Genomic DNA, 20,842 nt, shown 5'->3' on the forward strand with positions numbered 1-20,842 from the left:
TAAGTGGAAGCTCTGCTGATTTTATCATCCAAATCATATGCAAGCTAAAATGCTGTTTTTTATTTTCCTTGGATGTCCCCCTCGGATCTACAGCGACTTTACTTCCAAGTGCACTTACAGTGAAAAGTGTATTTTCCTTTAGTAAATAACCCCCACAGTGACCTTAAATCAGAAATCTGTTTAATGGAAGATTAATTCTGATTGCTCTTTACCCCACTAAACAAATGGCGAGTTGGATTTAAACTTAATTTTTTAGGACATGAGGTTTTTCTGTAGCAGTAAGGATTAATGTGAGATTTTGGGAGAAATGCCTTTTTTTTTTTTTAAATGTCATGTCCCTCAATATTTAAATATCATCTGTCTCGTACCGTCTTTATGGAACAAAATATTGGCGTTTTGTCTTTAGTCTAGTCAGCAGAATTGGATGCAGCCAATTAGCCATGAACTTTCCCCAGCATACAGCCCTACTAGTCAGCAAAGGGAACCTAATTAAAACCGTTTTCTAACATGTTAATAAAAAACGGAGGACTGCATAGATCTGCCAGAGTTAGAGGAAGATGCATGCCTCCACGTCCTCCCTGTGCAGTTTGTATTTTTTAAGAGCTTTAAGGGCGCCTTCGCACGTATAAGTATTGCAGCACCAAAGATTTCCAATAGGACCTCGATGCATATCCAAAGCTGCACAACCATTTTATTCTAACGCAATGCAGCACAGGTGTCTGTGCTATGATACATGGGGTCATATCTTTTGTTGCATGTGTGGATGCACATTGTGGGACCATTGGAAATAAACAGGCACAGCCCTAAGATGCATTGGCAACACATACCAATACACCTGATGTCACATACAAACACACACAAGTTTAGATCTGAATGGGTCCTACAGCTGCTGCACGCAATTCCAAGTCCCATATTGGTTGCTTTACCTATAAGCAGATTTGGAGTAGGCTTGCTGACAGTATATTCAATAGTCTACAAATCACAGCATTGGTTTTCTTATAGATTGGAAGACAGTGCCCAATATACAAAGCATTAACTACCAGTGCAACTGCAGCTAGAACGTAGCAGAGTGCTCCCTTAATCTTGATGATGTGTTCATGGTCTGCTTACAGGAAAGATGCTCTCAGGAGACAATCTTGGCACTCCGCCTGGACAGAAATCCAAAGCCAAGAAGAAGGCGAAATCTGGCCACTATCGAAGGGAGGCGAAGCAAGGAGGTTGGTTTTGAGGGCCAGTTACTGTTCAAATCTCAGGGGCTACTGAGTGCCAGTTAAGTCCATGTCCTGGGTGGCATCTCAGAACAGTTATTGTAAGGAACTGGTCAAGATGGAATTACTGGGCTAGAAGGGTTAAGGTGCAAGCTCTAGAACTCTGCCAGGACCCTTGTTGCACAGCTGACTCTTATTTTCAGAGACTCCTTTAAGAACACAGTCAGAGCTAGGTCTTGTATTGTTATAGAAGTTTATGTGATTGATCAAGCTGACTCACTTCTGTAAGGTTGTTCACACATATTGAAGACCACCAGTTAAGGTGGGGTGGTTCTGAACAAAGTCCAACTCTAGAAGCAGTTTTGAGATGCCACACACAAAGTCCAAGGTGGTATAAATTGTATTGGATATTTAGTAGAAAAATAATACAACATGTTTGGAGAGTTAACATTTAAGCCCTGATGGAGGAAAAGTGCCTGTCACTTTAAATATTTCTGAACTCAACTGGATTATCAATAATAATTGCAATATTGTAGGATGATAACCACCAGAAGCTTTTGCAGCATGGCACGTGTTATCAATAGTTTTCAACAAGCAGATAATAATTTTATTAAACCAGGTGTGATTGCCATATAAAATCAAGCATAGATCTTCCAGCAAATAAAATTTACACAACTGTCAGAATCTAACAGCCTCTCATCACCTCTGGGGGGAAAAGACATAATTAAAACTACTTGTAACTGTATCTGCTATATCAGTTACATCTGACAGTAAGTAGTGGCCGCACACCTCTCAATGGATCGAATTTCCCAGAGTTATGGGAATTCAGGGAATTCAGAGGCAGATGAGTCAGAGAGAGGACAGGTGCTTTGTGTGAAATATGGAGCCGAATAGCAATTTCATTGCGAAAAAGTTTTCTCCTTCCGGAAACCGGTTTATTTATGTCATAGGGCAGCTGATAAGATAGAATGAGTTCAGAGATGGGCAAGAAAAACAGTGACAGATCTGAAGGATAAACTATCAAGAAAGACTGCAGGAAATTAATATATACAGTTTTGGGGAAAGAGGGAAAAGGGAGGACATGACTGAAATCTTTAAAGCTGAATTCCAGGTATGGATTCTTTTACTTAGTTACATTGGTCCAGACTGACCAATATAAGTATGTACATGCTGTGCCCATGGAAGTTGGAAATCACTGTAATGAACTTCTGGTTTCCATGCCAAGCGGCTGCTCTGCTGCATAGTGAACCGGGTCTCACGCTTGCCACAAGCGCCATTCACAGAACACCTTGAATTTTTCTCAAGAATGCAATTGATCCCCCTGTGTTCAATATGCAGCAGGGCAGCTGCTTAGCACTGGACTGAAAAAAAAAATCTGTGGTTACTGTAGTAGCAGTGACTACAACAGTCATTTCCAACTCACACAGTGGTCACACATTTACAGTGCCTTGCAAAAGTATTCACCGCCCTTGGCATTTTTCATGTTTTGTTGCCTCACAACCTGGAATTAACATGGATTGTTTGAGGATTTGCATCGTGTAATTTACAGAACATGCCCACAACTTTAGATTTTTTTTTTTTTTTATTGTGAAGCAAACAAATAGGGCAAAATAACAGAAAAAGTCAATGTACATAACTATTCAACTCCCCCAAGTCCATACTTCGTAGAGCCACCTTTTGCAGCCATCACAGCTCAAAGTCGCTTTGGATAAGTCTCTATGAGCTTGCCACTGGGATTTTTGCCCATTCCTCCTTGCAAAACTGCTCCAGCTCCTTCAAGTTGGATGGTTTGCGCTTGCGAACAGCAATCTTTAAGTCTGACCACAGATTTTCTATTGGCTTTAGGTCTGGGTTTTGACTAGGCCATTCCAACACATTTACATGTTTACCCTTAAACCACTCAAGTGTTGCTTTAGCAGTGTGTTTGGGGTCATTGTCCTGCTGGAAGGTGAACCCCCATCCTAGCCTCAAATCACACACAGAGTGGTACATGTTTTGCTCAAGAATATCCCTGTACATAGCACCATCCATCTTTCCCTCAACCCTGACCAGTTTACTAGTCCAGACTGCTGAAAAACATCCCCACAGCATGATGCTGCCACCACCATGTTTCACTGTAAGGATGGTGTTCTTTGGGTGATGTGATGTGTTGGGTTTGCACCAGACATGGCGTTTTTTTTGATGGCCAAAAAGTTACATTTTAGTCTCGTCAGACCACAGTACCTTCCTCCATACATTTTGGGAATCTCCCACATGCCTTTTTGCAAACTCAAAACATGCCATTTTGTTTTTTTGCTAAAAGTAATGTTTTTCTTCTGGACACTATAAAGCCTAACTCTCTGGAGCATGTGGCTTATTGTCCAGTCTCTGCTGTGGAACTCTGCAGCTCCTCCAGGGTTACCTTAATGCCCTCCTTGCCCGGTCCGTGAGTTTTGGCGTGCGGCCGTCTCTTGGCAGGTTTGCTGTTGTGCCATGTTCTTTCCATTTGGTTATGATAGATTTTATGGTGCTCCTGAGGATCATCAAAGATTTGGATATTTTTTTATCCTAACCCTGGCTTGTACTTAACAACATTGTTACTTGGTATTCATGGCAGTGTTTGGTTAGTGGTGCCTCTTGTTTAGGTGTTGCAGCCTCTGGAGCCTTTCAAAAAGGTGTGTATATGTAATGACAGATCATGTGACAATTAGATTGCACACAGGTGGACATCATTTCACAAATCATGTGACTTCTGAAGGTAATTGGTTGCACCAGAGCTTTTTATAGGCTTCATAAAGGGGGTGAATACATATGCACATGCCAATTATAAGTTTTTTATTTCTGAAAAATAGTTATGTATATATTTTTCTAATTTTACTTCACCAACTTGGACTATTGTGTTCTGATCCATCACATAAAATTTCAGATAAAAAAAAAAACATTGAACTTAAGGCTGTAGTGTAAAATGCCAAGGAGGGTGAATACTTTTGCAAGTCACTGTACTAAATCCTAGTAAACACAGGCCGAATGTCAGGCAACATTGGCCATTTCAATAAAAAAAACTTCCAACATTCATCCCGTGTGTATGGCAGCCAGTCCTGACAGAAGCCAGTCGTTTGGCCAGCTTCTGTTGGACAAGCATGCAGGAAAACCAGCAGCCAACCGGCTCCTGCTCATTGCTCCCAGCCAATGAGAGCAATGGAGTGTTTGGGGGGGGGGGGGGGGTGCCATCCCATCCCCCTGTCAGAACACAACAGCTCAGCAGGGGAGATCACTGCATGAACGTCAGATTGTTAGTACAGCAGCTCCGACCGGAGTTGTGTGTTGTTTTTTTCTGTTCAACCCAGCAGCAAAAGAAAAAAGAAACTAGTGGTGTGTACCAGGCTTTACCATTGGTCCAAGTTGGACCAATGTGGCTATGCAAAAAAAATCCATACCTGGTATTCAGCTTTAAATACAAGAAGAGTGTGAATAGGGTTCAGGAGGGCAGTATTTTCAATATGAAAACGACGATCAAGAACATGGGGACGTGTCTTCAAACTAGCCAGAGAAAAGTTCAAACCTAACCTTTAGAAAGTATTATTTTACTGATCGAGTACCTAATGCTTGGAACAGAAAAAAAAAAAGAGACAGGCTCAATGAACAACTTTGTCTTTTTCTGCTGTCACTTTTATAGGTTTCAAATGTCAATCTGCATTAATTTGGCACTGATGAGGACCTGTAGGTTCCATATGCTGGATGGGAACCTGTAGATCCATTTCAGCTGAAGGCAGGGGCAGACTGACCATTCGGCCACTCGGGCACTGCCCGAGGGCCCCGGGCCACTAGGGGGCCCCATCAGGATTGCCTGCCTCAGTAAAACCAGGGACAGTATGTAAAAATCTGTTTTTTTACATCTGTCTGTGAAATGTCCCTTACCATCATCCTTTTGGTCTAAAAATCCCGAGATTATAGCTGCCCCACCTCTCCAGTACCTTCTCAGCCAATAGAAACATGTCTGTATACTGTGTGGCCCCTAATCTCTGATTGCCTGGGGGCCCCACAATCTCCTATTGCCCAGGGACCCCATGAGTTGTCGGTCCACCCCTGGCTGAAGGGCTGTAAAATCACCACTTGGAACATTACAATGTATTTCACCCATTCCGTCCATCCAAGTGCTAAAATGCTCTTTTTTCTCCCCCATAGATCTCCCACCTCCGCCAGAGCCCCCTCCTGCTGATGAAGAGCTGTGCTCACCCCGTATGGAGTGTTCAGCTTCATCGTTGGAGAGAGACACAAGCACTACGTCCTCCATGGAGAGAAGAGGAGTCACAGGGCAGCAGAGAGGAGCTGCAACTCACCCGCTGCACCACAGAGAAGGTACACCATTGTCAGGCTTATATAAGATGGAACTATCCATCAGATTTGAATGCATTCTGTTCATATCAGTTATATATGCTCGTATAACAGGGGAAGATGATATCCATCCAGCTGACTTAATGGTCCATAATCTTATAGATGAAAAACAGCAGCTGTCAATTTGCTACCTCTAAAATGGCAGCTTACACAGAGCATTAGACAACATATTTACATTCTGGTCTAGCATGGGCATATCCATACCATGTGTGTTATTGTCATCAAAATCTTGTATATATTGTAACTGTAGGGGGGGGGGGCAGTACTCCTGCACCAGACCCAATCTTGTCAGCAGGGGGGTCCAGGCCTGCCAGTGATTGGCAGTGGAGGAGAAGGAGGAAGGGATGTGCTGAGAAGCACCGCACCTGGGAGGCAGTAAAGTGGCGCCTGGGGGCTCCACCCACCTGGCCACATCATCCATTAACAGTATTCTGTGAATGGGAAAACGACAAGGTCCGTCAGCCTTTGCGTCTTCCTGTCAGTGTAACTGCCTGCCCATATCTGAGGTATGGCCTGACAGATACATAGACACTCTGCAGGACCGTGACATTACACCCACAATCTTCTGGGTGCAGTGCATTACAATAAATAAATGCATTTTTTTTTCCTGCAAAAAAGTGCAATTATTTTTTTATTTTTTTTGTAAAGGTGAACGTATCCTTTAACAGGTGAACGGGAAAAGGAAATGGGCTTCATCCACCTTTCAAGTCTGCAACCCAGTGTGTGCGAGGGGCACCCATAGTTACAACATAGCTATTCATTCATCATACTTTCCATAGCAGAGGAAGGGTGCCATCCAATAAACTGTATGCGGCCCCTGTGATTTTAATGGCGGCCCTGTGTAGTGGTCCTTGAGTTGTTGCTACTGTAACTCACAACCAGCCAATCATCTTCCAATGTTGTGCCTGCACTAAAGCACTGATGTCTGGTTATAGAAGATCACTGAACAAGTCTGCTCATTTCACTGCATCAGAGAAACCTTTCCAATGTATTAAACAACCCTCCTCTGTTTTCAGATGAAGAGATCATTCCATACTGTAAACCCAACTTCCTGTCCCGGAGTCAAATGTCCAGCAACTGCTCTACTTCGGGAAGCAGCTCGTCCCGGGGGTCTGCGGGGTCCCGGGGTCACCCACATGGAAGGAGCAAAACAGGAGAGCGGAAAGAGGTAGGAGATCATGTGTGAAATGAAAGATTGTTCCCCCAACATATAAGATATCATTTCTGGAATCAGAGGGTGTTAAAGTTCAAATATTCCCCAGAAAAGAGACCAGCGAGCGTATCGGATAACCCAAACGCCACCGTGACTCACCGCAACCCGACCGAACAGAAAACACAAATTAGACTGCCTACTAAGCCACCCACACGGTGGAATATTCAACCACCTCTATACATTCCTCTGGCTCAGTTGATTTTCTAGGGTGATCAGAAACAGTCCAAAAATAGCAAAATATAACCCCAAATTTAATCAGGCTCTTCTTCAGGTTGACAGACAAATGAGACCCATGGTCATGGTTTTAGCCAATCACTAATGCTTATCCTGAGGTTAGGCAGTCTGTACAGTCCTGTCTGATTGAATGATATCAGAGCGTAGATATCAATGTAATGCATAAAATTAAGAACTGAAATAAAATTTGATGATCAGATCTTGTCCCTCATGTCTAACCTTGCATATAAAAGGCAAACTCGCATATCAAAGCCAAGGATTTTTTTGTTTGTTTTTGTCCATCCAGTCTTGAGATTTATTTATCACTGCTACGCGGCATAGCTCTGTCTGGCAGGACAGGAAACTTGATTTTTTTTTTTTTTTTTTTTTCGTGACTGCTGCTGTTCAGGAACATGTACAGGTTTTGTTCCCTCCCCCCCACCAGCCTGTGATTGTACACTGAAAGGAGAAGCATCAGACCAGTGATCTCATATCTGTCACTCTGCTCTCTCCTCCTATCAGCAAGTCCCTTTTTAGCATGCAAGTTCACCACTTTGTGCTGTTTCTCTCTCCTACCAGTCTGAGCTCTGCTGTATAGAGACTGATGTCACGTCAAATTCCAGATACATTCACTACTTCCACATTGGAGCAATTAAATTATAAAGGAGAAGTACAGCCAAAGCTCATTTGGTTGTACTTCTCCTGTGCATCACAGGAGTGCAATTCATTTTGCACTCCTGTGACCCGCTTTCAGCAGACAGGGGGCTGATGTCACAGAGCCAGGCCAGGCTCAGGCAAGATCATGACCATATGGTCAGGATCTGCCTACGTGCCTGGACCACCACCCGGCTCAGAATCTTAGCAAGCTGCTGAGAGCCTGAGCCAGTCACTCCCGCCCCCTCCACAGCCCAGCGCTCCAGTGAGAAGGTGGGGGGGGGGGGGGGGCGGCAGAGGGATAGCAGTGAGCAGTCACCAGCTCTCTGTTCAGGGAGCTCTGAGAACCAAGCGATCCAGCATAGGTAAGCATCCACATAGGTATAGGATTCCAAAAAAAAACTATTCCCATACTTCATACTTTTCTTTAAATGATGTATTAACAAACACAGAGCTGCATTTATGTGCGCATTTCATTATTAGCATTTTTTATAATTTGTGGGAAAACCGTGGCAGCCCATCCATAGAGGGCGCATGGGTGCCACCTCCCCTATCCATGCGTCGACCCTCTGATCATATCAGGGCACCGGACTATGGATTCCAATGCGGGGGTGTATTTCTTTTGAAGGACCTGCTTAGAGCCAGAGGCTCGATTAGGCGTCAAAAAAGGGTGGGCTCAGGGGAACAAAGCACTGTGGGATAATAGTAAAATTAATTTTCCCTATTTTCACACTAAAGTTCCTCCATGCCAATCAGGAGACAGGTGAGACCTGTTACCTGATTGGCCAAAGTGTCAGGGGATCCTATTGGATGCCTAGTGCTTTGGCAGAAAAGGAGACACAGCTTGAGGCATGGACACCGGAGGCGCCGCCTGCACTCCAGGAGAGCACAGCCCCGTCACACGAGCGGGTAAGTGGTGGGGGGGTGCTGTTAGTGTCGCACCATATGGTGGGAGGGGTCTTGTTTTGCCACCCCCCCAAAGAAGAACCCACCAGTGGCCACTGGGGGGGGGTATATTTAAATCAGTATTTACAGGTTTTTGTGTGATCCTTTCCATCGCTACTGAGCAGACTCCTAAACAAGCAGAGAAATGATTCTGTAATGTCTCCAGGTCGGAGATCTGCCATTTCTCAAAACACGTTCAAAGTGAAAATAAAGAAATATAGCTAAATAAACAAGTATCGGCTCTGTGTGGACTTAGCCTGACAGTTGACCCTTGACCCCAGCGGCGGGCGAGGTCAAATTCACGGTCTTCTCTTGGGAATTGAGGGGTCTCCAGTTTTAAGTTACATTTCTGCTCATTGTTACATTGTATGATGTGATGAGTAGTCCTGAATGACTCCGTGCAGGCTCTATACATGGAATATGGAAAGAGTTTCAGCAGCTCCAGGTCTTGGTGCTGATTGATCACATTAATGTATTGTGGAGTTTTCAGCACCCGGATATTATTATGCTTTAATGGCAGCGAGTGCAGGCTGGTCATTATGGAAGATTCACAGGTTCTGAGAGAATTTCCCATCTGGAATTTTGTTCTATAATTTGTAACAGGAAAAATCCCTCTTCAGGGGTCGGGCAGAGATCATTCACATTACTTGGGTAATGCGCCATTTTTAGCTTTGCAGCATTACATACTGCAGAAAATGATCTGTGTTACAATGTAGCCAATCGCATTAAAACATAATTTAACCAATGCAAATTATCAGCACAGTAAGAGATCATTTAAGCCTTGTTTGCACAGAGAATGAAAATGGGCAGTTGGGTCATGTTTTTACCACTTTCGAACTGCCTGGTTCAGTCTCAAAGCAAACTTTGAAAAAAGCGGTGCTCTTCAGATTGCACAGATGAGGACAGGATACTAATTAAAAGCATTTTTCTTTTGCATGTACAAAATGGCATGCATGTGAATCATATATTCCTTCTGATATTGCATTATTGTTGACTCATTTTGTTGGGTTTTAGGACACCAGAGGTCATTACTATTTTCTGATTGGTAGACTTTCTTTTTATGCTTTTTTTTAATATGCCTGATGAAATCACCCTGCATGGCCTCAAAATTCAGCACCTCTACATTGTGTGATGTGAACACTTTAAATGGGCAGTTGGGCTACTGATTTTGGATTTATGGTCTGATGGCGCCATATTTTTCTTCTTTAAAAATACATGTCACATAAAAATTTTCTAATGACCCCTGCTAAGAATCTATTCCACCCAGAAATGTGCAGATCTGTAATCTAGCTCCATACATCGTAGACTTGGACAGGTCCTGTTCTTTGACAGGCACTGAGCGTGTAACTAGATTCCCTTGGCCATTCTTAGGCCTCCTTTGTAGCAGAGAAGTGGCACTCAATAGCAGATCCGGTTTCTCTGGCTCGCTGCAGGACATTGTCTCTCTGATCAGGTTTCTCACAAGAAAATTCCCCCTTTTTCATCTTCATTAAAATCTCTACAAATGAACTTCAAAAGCTGCAGAGAGTACGAGTCATCCGCCAGCATAGAAGGCTGAAGGATCCTGAATTTCAGAAACTTGATCTCATGAAAACTGAACCTTCTTCTCTCTCTTTCCCAAGAGAAAGATCGTCTTTTGTGCCCCTTGCTGAAGGTGACAGGCCCATGATGGATTTATCTACGTCTCACTCTATATCTGCCTTATCGATCGTTTCCCTTCATAGGGCAAAAATGCTCATCCCAGAGAAGTTTTCCTCAAAGAACTTCCAAAAAAAGCTGGTCTTACATATACAGCAATCATAATGATTATGCACACGTTTTAGATTTTATCATCTATTTTAGAAATAATTATTTTACCGTATCTCTAGTTTCATTTTCTCTTGTATTGCTATTAGAAGGGATTAACAACATCCCTTGCGATAGCATAAACCGTGAAAGGTCCACTTTATGTGGAGATCTGGGGGCTATTAGCACCAGATCTGTCCTCTGCCCCTCAAATGCATCTGATCAAATCAAGATTGGTTTGATCAAATGTTTGTTTAATACTGTCACAAAACCAGGAACCAGGATGCTGCTGGTAGCACCCCTACTTGGGCCTCCCTGATCACACGGTAGAGCCCAGTAAAGGCATTAGTGGGATCCCTTTCGCCACCGGTAAAAGAAGATTTCCTTGGACTTCTCTTTGTTTATTACAACAGGAAGTGAGGGAGAATTTGGGTGACAAGACACAAAAAGTGTAGGATCTACAAAGTCTAATGAGAGCTCCAAACAAAGGTTCCAGAAGTTCCAAACTTTTATTATTAAACATGAAACGGCTAACTCGTCTCGGGGCCCCAAAGATCACCCCCTTCTTCAGGGTACAGGTGGAGTTAGTAGTAGGACTTCAAAATTGCAATCACCAGAAATAATGTAGAAGTTTAGAAATGGCCAGGATTGGTGAATGAGCATTTTGCTGATCCTGGGAATTTCTAAACTTCTACACAATAAATGATTATTTTTGTGATTGTGCATTTTTTTCAGTCCTACTATTTATAACACCTGAGCCTTGAAGAAGAGGACATCTTGAAACAGATAACACCTTTCCATGTTTTGCGATTATAAACAGATTTTGAAATTTTAGACTTTGCACACGTTAATCCTCAACTCTGGTTCTCCCAACTAAGAGGTACCTCATTTATGTAGAGAGCATCCTCACCACAACCATCTACTGGAAAGTTGAATCCGACTCCTCGTTTTCTCTCGTTTTAGAAAACACAGAGGTTCTAACCTTTTCCTTCATCCAACCCCAGAAAAAAAAAAATGTCTTGGATAGAGAAACTTTCCGAGACATGGCATGGCCTGTTAGACCTAAATTCTGTACATCTTGTTTTTTTCAATACACCAATACATAATTTCTAACGTCTTTGTTCTCTGTGTTCCTTCCAGGAGAAAAGATGAAGAGTGAGAACAGGACAAGTTCTTTTACCCCGAATTTCCTACAAAGGACAGAGTTCTTCAAAAGACACTTTAAAACTTTTCCAGTATTTTCCACTCTGCTTATTTATGAAAATTTTCTGGACTTTTTTTTTTTTTTATGTTTCATGTAAATAATGTTGCCCGTCTCTTTAAAAGCGGCCTTTCTAGAGATTGGGAAAGCTGGACTATATTTATAAAGTTAAAAAAAAATTGTACATTAATTTTTCTTTTTTTTGCTGTTTTGAACGTGCCAAGTTTTCTAGCAAGTATGACGTTTGCACTGTGGGTTGTACAGAACGATGTGAATAAGAAGAAAAAACAAAAAAAAAAAAAGAAAGCACAAGGCTTCGCTGCATGCGGTCCCCTCATAGACTGAGCGCTGGACACAGCCAGTGATGTATGTACGCGGAATGCAAAAGACGGGGACATAATGGCGGAGGCAGAGGACTCGGTCCGGTACAGGTTCATGTGCGCACATAACTTTTCAGCTTTCTCCAGGACTGGACAAGGAGTCTCAATTCCTAATATGTCACACAACAAGCTGTACAGCAGTACATGGGAGGAGCCTGTTTTGGGGTGGGGGAGGGGCTACGTAGGACCACCAGTGCGACACCTCAGTCTTTCACAAGTGACAGCTGTTCAAGCAGCATCATGGGACTGCACTTGTGACAGACCCGAAACTAATTTTGTATGCTACAAATAAAGATTTTTGCTAAACAGTCTGACACTCCGTATGTATATATTGAAACGTGCAAATTGTTACAACTGTTACCAGAAGTAAATGAGATCTCAGAGCCATAACAGGAAATTAATTCCGCTCCTAATCACCAGACCAGGTGTCCCATTAGAAGCATTTCCCTCGCCTCCAGTTGTGGTGACAACTTAAAAATTTAGGGCCCAATGACCACCAGTGTATTGGGGGCCCTTCATAACTGACCTCCAATCAAAAGGAGCATTTTACTGGCCCCCCATTGTAAGGGAATACCATTTTTTGAAAAATATTAATACATATATGTTTCATTTCATTAGTATTACTTAAAATAGTTTTTCTGTAGTCCTGGCATATTAAATAGACTACCACACCACCAATTCCTTATTCTTAAAAGGGGTTGTAAACCTTCTGTCACTCAGCAGTTCCCCCTATACTTACCTGAGCCCTGTGTTTCCCACGACGGGAACGAGCACACCAGCTGCGGGCGGTATCTCGTGTACGAGCACACCAGCTGCGGCCGGTACCTTGTGTACCGATTAGATAGATTGATAGCAGCGCAGCCATTGGCTCCCACTTCTGTCAATCAAATCCAATGATGCGGGCGGCGGACCGAGTACTGCTTTCTGTGTGAATATACGCAAAAGCAGGACACGGGAGTGCTCCCGCACGGGTGTCCACAAATGAGAGTGCTGCTCCAATGGGGCACTCGAGAATAGGAGCCAGGAGTGCCGCTGAGGGACCCCAGAAGAGGAGCATCAGGGCCACTCTGTGCAAAACCAACTGCTCAGCAGAGGTAAGTATGACATGTTTATTTTTGTTTTTTAAAACCCTGAATCTTTACAACCCCTTAAAATCTACAGTACATGTTAATGCAAGGCTCGACACAGCGCCATGTTGCCGTGACCAGAAATCAATTCCCGGTGCCCGGGCTCCCACCAGCTCATCCACTGCTTGCAGTGGCACCAGTCACAAGCAACCCCTTGGGCAGCCACCCACTTCTCTCCTCACTCTCTCTCATTTGCCATGCATTACATGCCTACAGTGCATGGGGGTGTAATGGTTGGACAGCCTGTCAGCCTCTCCCCTTCTCCATGGGCTGGAGCTTCCCATGCCAATTTGACCCATCCCCAATTGGGAGACGAGCTAGGGATGGCGGCTTCTACGATTGGCTGGCCAGGAAGATGGCAAGGACAGTGCATGGAGGAGCCGACAGCGAGCCCCGGCTCTGGCCGATGGTAGAGCCCTGCATGGGGGCAGCCCACGGTGGGGACCAGGAGCTCGCCAAACTCTACTTAGACATCCCAGGGCCCCACCAACAGGAGTAGAAGAGGGGGCACTGTGTGAGAGGAATGTACGACTCTGACCACATTGTCCCAGCAATAGATGTTCCCTGACCAATGTGTCCTGCATTTTTAGGAAAGGCAGCAAGGAGACCCCCCCCCCCTTCAAACCACTTCAGAGATTGTTAAAGCCCTGACAGTGAAAAAAAAAAAAAAATGTCTCCTAACTTTAGTTGGCTCCTAGATTTAAAGCAAATTTATCAAGCCCTGTGTTACTGCTCATGTGTACCCCAAGCTATAGATATAATATTAGCAGAATTTCCCCGACACCTATTTCATGGGTTCCTCTTTGTAAAAGGTTGAGAATTTCTGTTATAAATGTAGCACTAACCCCCAAAGGAGCTGCTGGTTAGATTTGGGCTTACCGTTGCCTTCTGTTTTCCTGATTGCACGTCTAGGGGTGTCCCGTGGTAAAAGGCCCAGAAACTCGAGAGACCGACAACAGATCCACTTGAATGGATTTTATTTGCAAAACTTAGATAATGAACAGTCTCTTAAATTGGCATCAGAGGGTTGGAAAGGAAATTCAGGTACTCTTAGTGTCAAAGTCAAAATGTTAAAGAACTTGCTTACTTTGACTGCATTCAGAGAATAACCATTCGCAACTGGATGATCACTCAAGTTGGACAGTCCCTCACTCACAAGGCTTAGCAGCCAACAAGGTGCTTACTCAGGAACAAGTCTCTGCCACAGATGTTGTTGTAGAACACGTAGGGAAACTTAAGCTTGAAAACACCTGAATCTTTCAGCCAGCTTGGCGATATCCACAAGACCATATTCTCTTTGGGTACTTCAGCCCTTCCAGACTCTTACTAAGAAACCAACCCGTACGTGGTCTTCTTCTGAAGAGTCCTCCCCTGAAATGCTTGGAGTCACTGGGTCTCTCCCAAACTGGAGACGGCACCCAACCACCTCAGAATCCTCCTTTAATTTCCCTGCCTCAGGCTAGCGAGCCCAGAGACATCAAAATCGGGTGGATCCGCACCCCAGACCATAGCCTTCCTGGGGACTGGTCAGGAGGACCAGGACCATGAAGTCAGTACATCATTCTGGACCCCAAACCACGTGACATCCGCATCTTAAATACCCTCTCCCAGAAAGCACAGTGAGAGCGCCACTCCCACTGGGCGGGCTCTGAAAGGGAGTAACATTATTATTATACAGGATTTATATAGCGCCAGCGCTTTACAATATAAAAAGGAGACAATACAGTTACAATACAATAAAATACAAAGAGGATTAAGAGGGCCCTGCTCAGAAGAGCTTACAATCTAATAGGGTGGGGCGGGTGGTACAAAAGGTTATAACTGTTGGGAATGAGCTGATGGAAGTGGTAGGAGATTAGTTGGAGACGTGATAGGCTTACCGGAATAGAGTTTTCAGGGATCGCCTGAAGGTAGCAAGATAGGGGATAGCCAGACCAGTGGAGGTAGCAAGTTCCAGAGGATTTGAGAGGCTCTGGAGAAATCCTGGAGACTTGAGAGTAGGAGGTCTTGAGAAGAACGAAGGGGACAATTTGGGTGATATTTGGAGACAAGATTGGTGATGTAGCTCGGGGCAGAGTTGTGAATGGCTTTGTATGTTGTGGTTAGTATTTTGAATTTAATTCGCTGGGTGATTGGGAGCCAGTGTAGGGATTGGAGGAGAGGTTTGGCAGACACTGAGCGGTTGGTAAGGTGGATAAGTCTGGCAGCAGCATTCATGATAGATTGAAGAGGAGAGGCCCAAGAGAAGGGAGTTGCAATAGTCAAGGCGAGAGATAACTAGGGAGTGAGCACCTAACCAGACCATAGTTCCATGCCTGCCAGAAGAGACAGTGCCCCCTGTGGCCAGGCTGAACATCTCACAGTCCAGTCAGACTGATGCTGAAGTCAAATTTAGACAATTGTACCCAAACCAAACTGCAGTTCAGGCATAACTTAAACTTTGAAAAACGCATAGCGCGTGCTCTTCAGGAGCCGCCTCTACATAAAATATGAAATGTCTGGCATAAATCATAACAACAATGTAACCCACATGAAATCCCAGCACAGAAACCCAGGGTTCTGTACTGGGACCAATCCTATTTAAAAAGGGGATTAATTCCAGAGATAAAACGATAATTCTCCCACTCTACAAGACTCTGGTCCGGCCACACCTGGAGTATTCTGTCCAGTTCTGGGCACCAGTCCTCAGGAAGGATGTACTGGAAATGGAGCGAGTACAAAGAAGGGCAACAAAGCTAATAAAGGGTCTGGAGGATATTCGTTATGAGGAAAGGTTACGAGCACTGAACTTATTCTCTCTGGAGAAGAGATGCTTGAGAGGGGATATGATTTCAATATGCAAATACCATACTGGTGACTTCACAATAGGGATAAAACTTTTTCACAGAAGAGAGTTTAACAAGACTAGTGGCCAGTCACTAAAATTAGAAGAAAAGAGGTTTAACCTTAAACTACGTAGAGGGTTCTTTACTATAAGAGCGGCAAGGATGTGGAATTCCCTTCCACAGGCGGTGGTCTTAGCGGGGAGCATTGATAGTTTCAAGAAACTATTAGATAAGCACCTGAACGGCCACAACATACAGGGATATACAAGGTAATACTGACATATAATCACACACATTTGATGGACTTGTGTCTTTTTTCAACCTCACCTACTATGTAAATAACACTAAAGGGAAATTAAGCCCGATGCCCATCGCAAACAAATCCCCTGACGTCTTTCTACAGACAACACAGATTATCCCATGTAATTAGTATCAGATATCAGAGGTTGGAAATAATTTCTTCTAATGCGTTTGCTTTGGATTCTTATGTCAGTTTCTTAATATACATACATAGTAAGCAAGATGACTTTATAGAACAGAGCCATGGCAGAAAAATTAAAGTAGATGTCAATCCAATCACAAAAACCTCATGGTAATAAAATGTGAAATCAGCAGATTTTAGTAAAACACAGTTTTGCTCAAAAGTTTACATACCCTGGCATAATTTATGATTTCTTGGCCATTTTTCAGAGACTATGAATAACACAAAAACATATTCTTTCACTCATGGTTAGTGTTTGGCTGAAGCCATTTATTATCAATAAACTGTGTTTACTCTTTTTTTAAATCATAATGAAACTACCCAAATGACCCTGATCAAAAGTTTACATACCCTGGAATATTTGGACTTGGTACAGACACAAAAGGTGGCACACACAGGTAAAATGGCAATTAAAGGTTAATTTCCCACATTTGTGGCTTTTTAAAATCACAATTAGTGTCTGTGTATAAATAGTCAATGAGTTTGTTAGCTCTCACATGGATGCACTAGGAAGGCTAGACACTGAGCCATGAGGAGGGGAGAGTCGAAAGACCTGCGTAACAAGGTAATGAAACATTACAAAGATGAAAAAGCATATAAAAAGAAATCCAAAGCCTTGAATATGCCAGTTAGTAGTTCAATCACTTAATAAGTGGAAAATTAGGGGCTCTTGATACCAAACCAAGGTCAGGTAGACCAAGAAAGATTGCAGCCAACTGATGGAAGAATTGCTCAGGATACAAAGCAAAATCCACAGGTAACCACCTCAGGAGAAATACAGGCTGCTCTCCAAAAAGACGGTGTGGTTGTTTTTAAGGAGCACAATTCAACGATACGTGAACAAAAAAGAGCTGCATAGTTGAGCTACTAGAAAGAAGCCTTTACTGTGCCAATGCCACAAAAAAGCCCAATCACGTGTTGTTGGGCATATTGTAACCAGGCTTTTTTGTGGAACTTGTACAGTAAAGGCTTCTTTCTGGCAACTTGATCATGCAGCTCTTTTTGTTCAAGTATCATTGTATCGTACTCCTTAAAAACAACCACGCCATCTTTTTCCAGAGCACCCTGTATTTCTCCTGAGGTTACCTGTGGGGTTTTTCTTTGTATCCCAAACAGTTCCTGTGGCAGTTGTGGCTGAAATATTTCTTGATCTACCCGATCTTGACTTAGTATCAAGAGATCCCCAAATTTTCCAGTTCTTATTAAGTGATTGAACAGTACTGACTGACATATTCAAGGCTTTGGATATTTTTTTATAACCTTTTCTATCTTTGTAAAGTTTCATTACCTTGTCATGCAGGTCTTTTGACTGTTCTTTTCTATCTCCTCATGGTTCAGTGTCTAGCCTGCTTAGTGCATCCATGTGAGAGCTAACAAACTCATTGACTATTTATACACAGACACCAACTGTGATGTCAAAAGCCACAAATATGGGAAATTAACCTTTTAATTGCCATTTTACCTGTGTGTGCCACCTTTTGTGTCTGTACCAAGGCCAAACATTCCAGGTCATGTAAACTTTTGATCAGGGTCATTTGAGTCATTTCTGTTGTCATTATGATTTAAAAGAGTAAACACAGTTTATTGATAATAAATGGCTTTAGCCAAACACTAACCATGAGTGAAAGAAAAGTTTTTGCATTATCGTTTATATTCTCTGAAAAATGGCCAAGAAATCTAATTCTGCCAGGGTATGTAAACTTATGAGCACAACTGTATAGCCTGGTGATCCTGCCATGAAAATCCTTGTTCAGGCACTTCCTATTTATATGGTGACAACGCTTTGTCTCCTACATCTTCTCTGGCGTCATCACCCTGTCATATGGGCTTCCAATGGAGACAAGTGGCTGTTTCAAGACACATTACACAGGAATATCCCACAGTTGTCCCCATCGTGAAATCTGCTTTGAGAAAGGCCAGGCAGCCATTGCTGCATGTAGAAGACTGGTAACTACAGGAGATCAGCAGTACTGGGATGTAACATTGGATGAAAAAAGTTTGTTTTTTTATTAGGAATAATGGCAAATCATTTTTAGGTACACAGAGCAAAACTAAAAGGTCATCCATTTAGGGTCTGCATCGATTTCACAGGATAGTAAAAAAATAAAACCTTTACACGTGTCCTATAAATAATGGCAATCACACCTCTACCAAAAGACAGAATGGAAGTATTTTCAGTGCTTTAACCGCATTCATTTTTCAGACGGGTTGTCCAAAAGTTAGCATGCCCTCTCCAGAGATGGACATTATAGAGATGGAGATGCTACTAGGGAGAGCCAAGAGGATGGTGGCATCAGAAAGACCCAGCAGTTCTATTTTCATACAGGGGTGGATTGCCTGAGCAACAAACAGATAAATTAGTCCAACAATAAAATCCGCTTAGACAAAAGACCGGATTAAGGAAAATTATCTCAATGTTCTTTTGAGGTCATGAAGAAAATTCTCACCATAGGTAAAATTGGCCACAGATGGTGGCTGCTTTGCCTCCTCTAAATCAAAACTACCCAACACCCAGAATGGCAGGAATGGGGGTGAGGGGGGGCTCTCACGTCAGAATGTATGCCACAATAAAAGAAAACAAGGATATGATTGAAACTGAACTCCTTGGAATTTCTAAACGATACATTCAAATATATTCCTAGATAACCACAAAGTGTAAGTGCCAGTTCAAACCAGAGCGCTCTGCGAGATTGCATGTGTAAATCACATGCGATGTTGGTGTAATGCGATTTGAGCCATACAGATAGTATGGCTGATATCACATCACACTCGGACCAAACTCGCACATGCCCTTTTTTTGGTCCGCACCAGAATCGGATTGCATGGGTGTTCACACCTATGCGATCCACTTCACGTCCAAACTATCAGTTCGCTGTGCGATATGCGGGCTGAAATGGGGGGGGTGTCATTAACATTGTATTGACACTCCCAGCAGTTTGCATATGGCAGGGTGAACCGCCGTGGGAATCAGGTGCGATGCATGGGACCCGAAGTGGATTCGCAGTGTTCCCACATCACCCAAGTGTGAACCGAGCCTAAATCAATTTTGTGTACACTGGATGCCTTTGCAAACCCAGAACTTACCTTGTAACAGTGGCATCATCACTGGCCTGTACAGAGAGCAGAGCTGTGGGAGGGACCCAGCAGGCTCCACCCACTACTGCACAACCCACTACTGGCTGCCTGCAGAACACTACAGGAAGGGGCAAAGCAGTGGCGGTTGGTGCTAAATATTATGTGGGGGGGGGGGGGGGCAAACTAACACATGGATGTTCACATGTAGATTAGGAGGCCGAACAAATGGATAGGGGGGCCGCCACTGGGCCAGACACCCTGCACAAGCAGAGAGCAGCAGGGAGGGGTTTTTATTAGAGGAACTCCTGCACAGAGGGAAAGTATCACACTGGATTACTGCACTGATCTGGAAGAAATACACAAAGCACACCAAGGAAGAATACACATGACAAATGTATTTAGATGATATTTGCTTTAAATCTACCTACTGCCTTTTGTAGTTTACCGGTTTCAATTTGATTGGGTAATTTCAAACAGTTTGATAAAGATGGCCCAGAATGGTTTTTATTAGAATGAAATGAATGTACCAATGATTGGATGGGATCACCATAAAAGTAGCATATATGGTGAATTGGTAAATACTTATCATATTCATGATAGTGCCCTCTGTTAACTGTTTATTGTGAGGGGTATGGCCAAATCAGAACTGAAAACTTCAGGACACAATCGATTCAGCCCCAGAAGATTTTACCTCCTTCCTGCCCAGAGCAATTTTTACAATTTGCGCCGTTTTAACTGACAATGGTGCGGTTGTGCGACATTGCACCCAAACAAAATTGACATCCTTTCCCCCCCCACAAATAGAGCTTTCTTTTGGCGGCATTTGATCACCTCTGCGGTTTTTATTTTTTGTGCTATAAAATAAAAAAAAGTGACAATTTTGAAAAAAAACAAACACATTTTTTACTTTTTGCTATAATAAATATCCCCCAAAAATATATTTTAAAAAAAAGTTTTTTTTCTCAGTTTAGGCCAACATGTTTTCTTCTACATATTATTGATTGGTTTGCACAAAAGTTATACAGTCTACAAAATAGGGGATAGTTTATGGCATTTTTATTATAAATTTTTTTTATTACTAATTATTATTATTATTATACAGGATTTATATAGCGCCAACAGTTTGCGCAGCGCTTTACAAAATGAGGGCAGACAGTACACTTACAATACAAATCAATACAGGAGGGACTAGAGGGTCTTGCTTGTTAGAGCTTACAATCTAGAAATGATGGTGAACTGCGATTTTTATGGCGGACACATCGGACAATTTTGACACTATTTTGGGACCATTGTCATTTATACAGCGATCAGTGCTAAAAAAAAAAAATGCATTGATTACTGGGTAAATGCTACTGGCAGTG

The 20,842-nt window shown here is 43.0% G+C and overlaps 1 protein-coding gene across 3 annotated transcripts in view; it reads left to right on the forward strand.

Annotated features, from left to right (window-relative positions):
* ROBO3 (roundabout guidance receptor 3) overlaps positions 1-12,284 on the forward strand; it is a 428,948-nt gene extending 416,664 nt beyond the window's left edge. For all 3 annotated transcript variants that reach the window (XM_077457778.1, XM_077457779.1, XM_077457780.1), the window contains 4 exons: positions 1,113-1,217; positions 5,373-5,546; positions 6,599-6,750; positions 11,533-12,284. In XM_077457778.1, the coding sequence (XP_077313904.1) occupies positions 1,113-1,217; positions 5,373-5,546; positions 6,599-6,750; positions 11,533-11,544 (443 nt within the window). In that variant the 3' untranslated portion in view covers positions 11,545-12,284. The remainder of the gene's footprint in view (positions 1-1,112; positions 1,218-5,372; positions 5,547-6,598; positions 6,751-11,532) is intronic.
* The last annotated feature ends 8,558 nt before the right edge of the window (positions 12,285-20,842 follow it).

The sequence above is a fragment of the Lithobates pipiens genome, unplaced genomic scaffold, assembly GCF_037356315.1.
Source record: "Lithobates pipiens isolate NorthernLeopardFrog02 unplaced genomic scaffold, aLitPip1_a1.2 Scaffold_27, whole genome shotgun sequence".
NCBI lineage: Eukaryota > Metazoa > Chordata > Amphibia > Anura > Ranidae > Lithobates > Lithobates pipiens.